At 36.2% G+C, this 7,812-nt stretch overlaps 1 protein-coding gene across 5 annotated transcripts; it reads left to right on the plus strand.

Annotated features, from left to right (window-relative positions):
- Window positions 1–412: 412 nt before the first annotated feature.
- On the plus strand, window positions 413–4,248 carry LOC133818246 (pentatricopeptide repeat-containing protein At3g22150, chloroplastic). 5 transcript variants are annotated; one of them, XM_062251004.1, is made up of 3 exons: window positions 413–3,134; window positions 3,267–3,380; window positions 3,810–4,248. In XM_062251004.1, the coding sequence occupies exon 1, from the start codon at window positions 579–581 to the stop codon at window positions 3,045–3,047; it is 2,469 nt and encodes an 822-aa protein (XP_062106988.1). In that variant the 5' UTR covers window positions 413–578; the 3' UTR covers window positions 3,048–3,134; window positions 3,267–3,380; window positions 3,810–4,248. The 5 variants fall into 5 exon arrangements, with proteins under 5 accessions (XP_062106988.1, XP_062106987.1, XP_062106990.1 ...); XM_062251003.1 differs by having other exon boundaries at window positions 3,267–3,371; XM_062251006.1 differs by having other exon boundaries at window positions 3,267–3,371; window positions 3,915–4,248.
- The last annotated feature ends 3,564 nt before the right edge of the window (window positions 4,249–7,812 follow it).

Below are 7,812 nucleotides of genomic sequence, written 5' to 3' on the forward strand. Positions count from 1 at the left end.
ATGAAGAAGAGAAGAAGAAGAAGAAGAAGAAGACGAAGAAGAAGCATGTACCACTTTTTTTATATAAAAAACTGATTTTAATCTATTTTATTAAAAAGTTGTTTAGCTATAGTTTAGATTTTGTTTATTTTTTTTTTAGTTTTTAATTATTTCTTACAATTTAAAATCAACTTAAATCATTTTTAATATTTTAAAATATATTTTAGCTATTTTTTATTATAGAATTATTAATTTTTTTTAAATATTTATAAAATTACTTAATTAGGTGGTGAAACATGTTGTCCTAGTCACCTCCTAACGGTGTTTAACCGCTCAATATTGACCAAATTACTATTTTATACTTTTCCTATGAGAAAACTATTCTTTCTCGGAAAAAAAAACGATTGGTCCATGCCGCGAACAAACCCGAAGATAGTTTTGTGCAAATATCTCTAATAAGAAAAAAAATACCAAGGCTTTCGTTAGGGAAAGAAACGAAAAACGGTAAGCCTATAACTGCCAACCAAATTCTATCACATATATTCATTCCTCCAAACAGAGGAGTAGAGGAACAGAGGTCAGTACCGTAGAGATACACCATGGCCTCATTCACTTCTGTTCCTCTCCCACTTTCTCCTACCTCTCCCGCTGCTCAAAACCCCAATTTTACTCCTCCTCAGTCCCACTCATCTCTGACCATTCCGCCTCCAAAACCCAAAACTCCCACCATTCGTGCTCGCCTGAGCAAGCTCTGCCAGGAGGGCCAACCCCACCTCGCCCGCCAACTGTTCGATACTTTGCCTCGTCCAACTACTGTTCTTTGGAACACCATTATTATTGGGTTTATTTGCAACAACTTCCCAAATGAAGCGCTTTTGTTCTATGCCCAGATGAAGAGATCTGCCCCTCAAACCAAATGCGATTCCTATACTTATTCTTCCACGCTCAAGGCATGTGCTGATACTCGGAACCTTAAGCTGGGTAGAGCATTGCACTGCCATATTCTGCGGTGTATTTCGAACCCCAGTAGGATTGTGTATAATTCGTTGTTGAATATGTATGCTGCTTGCTCGCATGATTCAAATTATTCTAAGTACGACTTGGTTCGTAAGGTGTTTGATACAATGCCTAAGAGAAATGTGGTTGCGTGGAATACACTTGTTTCCTGGTACGTGAAGACTGAGAGATATGAACAAGCAGTTATGGAGTTTATAAGGATGATGAGGATGAGAATAAAACCGAGTGCGGTTAGTTTTGTCAATGTATTTCCTGCTTTATCAGGTTTAGGATATTATAATAATGCTACTGTTCTCTATGGATTATTAATAAAAAACGGAGGGGAATTTGTGAATGACTTATTTGTTGTGAGCTCTGCAATATTCATGTTTGCAGAGCTTGGTCGTCTGGATTTAGCTAGGAAGACGTTCGACCTTTGCTTGGAGAAAAACACAGAGATTTGGAACACCATGATTGGTGGGTATGTTCAAAATAACTTTCCCACTGAAGCGATTGACCTTTACCTTCAAGCAACATCGTCAGAAGAGGCTGTTCTTGATGAAGTCAGTTTCCTTTCAGCTATAACTGCAGTTTCGCAGTTGCAACAGTTAAAGTTAGCTCAAGAGATACATGCTTACGTAATCAAGAATTTGAGAGTAATACCTTTATATATACAAAATGCTATTATTGCCATGTATTCAAGGTGTGGTTCTGTTGATATATCATTTAATATCTTTCATGAGATGCCAGAAAGGGATGTTGTTTCATGGAATACTATGGTTTCTGCATTTGTGCACAATGATTTGGATGATGAAGCTTTAATGCTTGTGTATGAAATGCAGAAACAGAAGGCTATGATTGATTCTGTAACTGTAACTGCCCTCCTTTCTGCAGCATCAAATCTTAGAAACCCAAATGTTGGAAAGCAGACCCACGCTTATTTAATTAGGAATGGGATAGAATTTGAGGGGATGTACAGCTATCTTATTGATATGTATGCAAAATCAGGATTGGTTAGCACTTTACAAATACTCGTTGAGAAAAGTTCTACCCATGATAGAGATCTTGCTACCTGGAATTCTATGATTGCAGGGTACACTCAGAATGGACTGATTGAAGAAGCTTTTGTGGTTTTAAAACTGATGCTGGAGCAAAAACTAGAACCAAATGCTGTAACTTTAGCATCTATTCTCCCAGCTTGTAATCCAATGGGGAACATAGATTTAGGAAAGCAATTACATGGGTTCTCAATTCGACAATTACTGGACCAAAATGTCTTTGTAGGAACTGCACTAATTGATATGTATTCCAAATCAGGTGGAATTTCTTATGCTGAAAATGTGTTTCAAGAAACCACTCTGAAGAATTCTGTCACTTACACAACTATGATACTGGGTTATGGTCAGCATGGAATGGGTGAAAAAGCTCTTTCTTTGTTTTACTCAATGCAAGTTTCTGGCATTAAACCTGATGCCATTACCTTTGTTGCTGTCTTGTCCGCTTGTAGCTATGCTGGATTGGTTGAGGAAGGTCTTCAAATATTTGAGTTGATGGAGAAAGAATATGATATTCAACCATCAACTGCTCACTATGGATGCGTGGCAGACTTGTTAGGCAGGGCTGGTAGGGTAGTTGAAGCATATGAGTTTGTTAGAGGATTGGGTGAAGAGGGTAATGTGCTGGAAATATGGGGATCACTTCTCGGGGCATGCAGAATTCATGAGCAATTTGAATTGGGAAAAGTTGTTGCAGAGAAGTTGCTTGAATTGGGGACAGCAAATGACATGACAGGCTACCATGTCTTGCTCTCAAATATGTATGCAGAGGAAGGAGAGTGGGAACATGTTGATAAATTGAGAAAACAAATGAGGGAAAAAGGTTTGTGGAAGGAGACTGGGTGTAGTTGGATTGAGGTTTCAAGTTTTGTTAACAGTTTTGTCACTAGAGACCAGAAACATCGTCAGTGTGATGAAATATATGACATGCTGGGAAAATTAACAATGGAAATGAAGGCTGCTGGTTATAGACCTTGTCTGAGCTCCACTTCCGATGGAATTAATGACTCCAATTAGTACTATGGATAGTTATAATGCTATTCTTTGCATTTGAAGGTTTTGGTGGGAATTGTTGAGCTTCATTGTTCACAGGGAACATAGCAGGTAATTTGTGAAATGTTTGTTAATTTCTGGCTCAGATATTAATTCCAGTTCACAAATTAGTTACTAGTATATTATTATCGGTTCATTCAACTTAATGCTTGTGATTTAACTCTGCATGTTCCCCTAATTCAGGTCTCTGAAGCAGGTTAGTTTGAAACGAACTAACACCTGATGCTGTCAAATTTGTGAGCATGGCCTATGGTGGTGAAGCTGGCCAACAAAGTTGAACCCATGTAGGTTGGATAAGTTACATATCTAGCTCAATGGCAGTTACTGATTTTTTTTTTAATTACAAATTAAAATATATTAGATCTTCATAATTAAAGCAAAACAATACAATAAAAGCAAAGCGTGGATATACAAAGAATCTGAAAAAAGATGAAGATATGGACCTGGGGTCCTGAAACTGATAGAAATATCCGTAAAGAAAAAAAAAAGACATACTATTCAATGATTCTTATATGACAAAACCAAGCGTTTAATTGTGTGGTGCCATTATCGAAAAATATATGCAAATAAAATGGTTTCAAGTTTTCAGCTATAAAACAGCTGCAAGTACTTTTGTTTGTGCCTGTCTGAACACGCAAGTATGTTAAGCTGTTCACATTTCTTTCCCATTGGTATGTAAATGAGACTCTGAGACGGTTCGCTTATTGGGGTTACCTTTCTTGACAGATACATGGGCATTGAACTGGCATTGGCCAAATTCAGATTGCCACTCCTTGAAGTTGAAGGTTTGCAATGCCTTTGCTCAAATTCCGTTTTATATTTCCATGGCAGGTGGTGGTTGCTCTTCCGGGTCCTTTATAAACGGCCGTTCCATTGCAATATGTTCCAGCAATCTCAAAATGTTTCCAATGAACCTGCTGCTTTGATTCAGACGCATTACACAATCATAACCTCAACATTTTCTTCTTAGCTTTCAATGACAGCATTATAAATTTGTAAGTATATTATAACTGCCCTTAATAATGATATTTCAAACAAATGAAATATCACAGAAAGAAATATGTTAAGCGAACAGCTCAAAAAAGAAAAAAAAACAGACCAAACGAAACAAAATATACATTGTTGCGACACTCCTGTTACCTTATACTAAGGATTTTATTTGATATTTTGTTGGTGTATAACCCAATGATTATTATGTATTAACTAATTATTTACCAAGGTAAAGAAAAAGTATCATTAGCATTCTTGGTAGAGATCCAACCCTTCGAACCAATGTTAGTAGAAGAGCTACAGGTCGTAGAGGAGGAGTGGACTTGGAGAATGTGTAAAGGATCAACAAGGGAATTCAAAGGAAAAATATATACGAAGATTAGTCTTTAGGCTCAAACCATCAAAAGAAAATGCTTCTTTCTTATTAACCATACATAATTTGGGATTTCAACTCAATAAGCCATTCGGAAAGTTATAGTGTTCTCAATGTGATACAAAATAAATCTCTACAATAGCCACAAAGCCAATTTATGCAAAAGAAAAGTAGAGATTCATGCAATGAAAAATAGAGATAACAACATCAAAATCAAGCAAAATAGACCAAGCACATAGTCAAAAAATTTAAAAATACAAATCGCATGATATCAAAGAGTTAAGCATCAAATTCACCATCAATGCCCAAAGAACAAATATTAACAACACTCGAATTAGTACAATTACTAAAAGAAAACATGAAAATAGAATATAAATACTCTTCCCCAAATTTAAAATAAAGAGTGTCCCCACTGTTGAAATTACAACTCAAAAGGAAAGAAGAAAGAAAACTTGCCTCTCAACCGGACGAAAAATCAAAGGTCATACCACGCCAATAGTAGCAATTCCACTATCACAATCTTTTTTGTTTTTTCAAAATTTTCAACTGTTTTTTAAATAACTAAACTAAAACTAATAAATAAACATAAAACCAAAAGTTAAACGAAAATAATGGGTTGTGTCCCATTAAGCGTTAATTTTAATGTCTTTAGCTATAGACTCCATACCTCAACTTTCACTTGTCTTCAACATGCTTAATGCTCACAATTATCTCCACCTCATTATTCACATTAGAGAGTAATGTTGAATAACTCTTCCCAAGGTCCTTATAAAGCTCCTTCAAACATAAGTCCTCTACTTCCACTCTATTGCAACTCGGATGTTTGTTCTAAAGATTTATGGAATCACTAATCTTGAAATTCACTTTATCATTATTTACTTGTACAGTAAAATAACCATGTTTGACATTAATTAAAGCTCTCCCGGTAGCAAAGGAATGATTGCCCCAAAATAATAAGAATTTCATGATCCTCCTCGTGTCTAACACTACAAAGTCGACTAGAAAAATGAATTTATCAACTTGTACCAAAACATCCTCTACAATACCTTTAAGATAGGTAAGAGAGCGATCCGCCAATGTAGAGTGATTGTGGTGGTGCGGTTTGAAGATTAAGCTTTTGAAAGATTGAAAACGGCATAAGGTTGATGTTTGCCCCTAAATCACAAAAATGCATTCTCAATGTGTAGCCTACCAATATTACATGAAATGGTAACACTACCTAGATCCTTCAAATTTTTTTGTAGTTGTCTTTTTATGATTGTATTGCACTCCTCCATAAGCTTCTATGTTTCATAGTTCTCAAGTTTGTGCTTTTTTGACATTACCTTCTTCATGAACTTGGAGTAATTTGGCATTTGTTCAAGAGCATCCACAAAAAGAATGTTAATACGAATTCTCGTGAAGATATTCAAGAGCATCTCAAATTGATCATCTATTGCTTTCTTATGGAATCTTTGGAGAAATGGTAATGGAGTAATGATCCAAGGTGGGTTGTTTGAGAAAGTTATTGACCTCGGTCTAACTACTGGTGCCTCCTTAATCTTTGAATTCTCCTCCTTCAAGTTACCATCTCATAATTACAATTCTTGGTATGCTTCTCTTCAATCATACTCTATTTAACACTAGGCCCTTTAAGATCTTTCCAACCTCTCAATGTGATTGACCTCTTTTGGATTTTTTTCGATATCACTTGGAAAGGATCGCGATGATTGACCTTTTATAGCGTTGACCAACTTCCATCTCCAATGCCTACACACTAGCTCCCATATTTGTGCAATGTGTCTTAATATTATTTAGACGTGTATCATATTGATCAAGCCTAGACTTTGATTCTAGTATATAGGATTTTAAAAGCTCTTCCAGCGATGAAGATGGCTTCTCTATAAAATTATTCTCATTGCGTGGTTGGAGAACATTTCGATTATTGGCATATGAGAAAATTTTATGGTTGTGAAGCCTAGGATGATAAATTGTCAACAAGTTATTGTTGGGCCTAAAGTTATAGGTAGGAAAAGAAAGCTGAACAAACTGAATTGAAAATAGAGAAAGAGAGAAAAAGAAAGCTCAGAATCCTTGAGCCTCTGAATTGTATTTAGTATTTATAAGAGGAGTACATACAAGTGTTACAACAGAAAAGGTTTTAACAACCTAATAGAAAAAGAAACAAGTGGACTAAAAAAAACAACATAAAAACAAACTAATGACATGCCTAATCACAACTATCATCATTAGTTGATATATCCTTAATTTCCCCCCTTAAGCTATATTGGAGATCCTCCAAACATAGCTTGATACAAAGAAACCAAAACTTGGGTAAGGTAAGAGGTTTAGTCAAGAGATCAGCAGGTTGTAATTCAGTAGGGATGTAGCTCACAAATAACTTATTCTTGGACACTAAGTCACGGACATAGTGAATATCAACTTCAATGTGTTTTGTCCTTGAGTGAAACACTAGGTTAGAGGCAAGCATTTGGACACCTTGGTTATCACACCAAATAACTGGTTTAGTAGGCAGGGAAATACTAATTTCTGAAAGTATAGATTGTATCCAAACCACTTCAGTGACAGTAGTAGACAGAGATCGGTATTCTGACTCGGTGCTTGAACGAGTAAAATCTTTTTTCTTGCGAGAGGCCCAAGTAATGAGGTTTCTACCAAGCTTAACAAGAAACCCAGTAGTAGACTTATGGTCATCCAAGTTGCAGGCCCAATCTGCATCTGAAAACCCCTCCAAATTGAGCCTAGAAGCTGGTGTAAAGCATAATCCTGTTGTAGTAGTACCTTTGAGGTACCTAGGAACCCGTTTGCATGCTAACCAGTGAGTTAATGTGGGTTGTTGCATGAATTGACTTAGTTTGTTTATAGCAAATGTTAAGTCAGGACGGGTGAGAGTCAAGTACTGCAAAGCACCAATGGTACTGCAATATAGAGTGGGATCCGAAAATGGTTCACTGTCTTTAACAAACAATTTATATCCAGGACACATAGGGGTAACACAAGGCTTAGAGTTCTCCATTTTGGTCTTAGCTAGAATGCCATTAGCATATTTCGATTGACATAAAAATAAACCTTTGTTGTCTCTATGAACTTCACAGCCAAGAAAGTAACTTAAAAGACCAAGAGCTTTGAGGGAAAACTGAGTGTCCAAGTCTTGGATGAGCTGCTGAATGTCACTAGAATTTGCACCTGTGATTAGTATGTCATCCACATACACTAGAACTAACAATAGGGAACCATGCTTATGACAAAAGAAAAGAGAAGTGTATGAAACTAAATTGTGAAAACCCCAATGTAAAAGAGCATGTTTGAGCTTGCCAAACCAAGCTCTAGGTACTTGTTTTAATCCATAAAGGGCCTTGTCTAATT

Source organism: Humulus lupulus, chromosome 2 (assembly GCF_963169125.1).
Source record: "Humulus lupulus chromosome 2, drHumLupu1.1, whole genome shotgun sequence".
In the NCBI taxonomy this organism is placed as follows: Eukaryota; Viridiplantae; Streptophyta; class Magnoliopsida; order Rosales; family Cannabaceae; genus Humulus; species Humulus lupulus.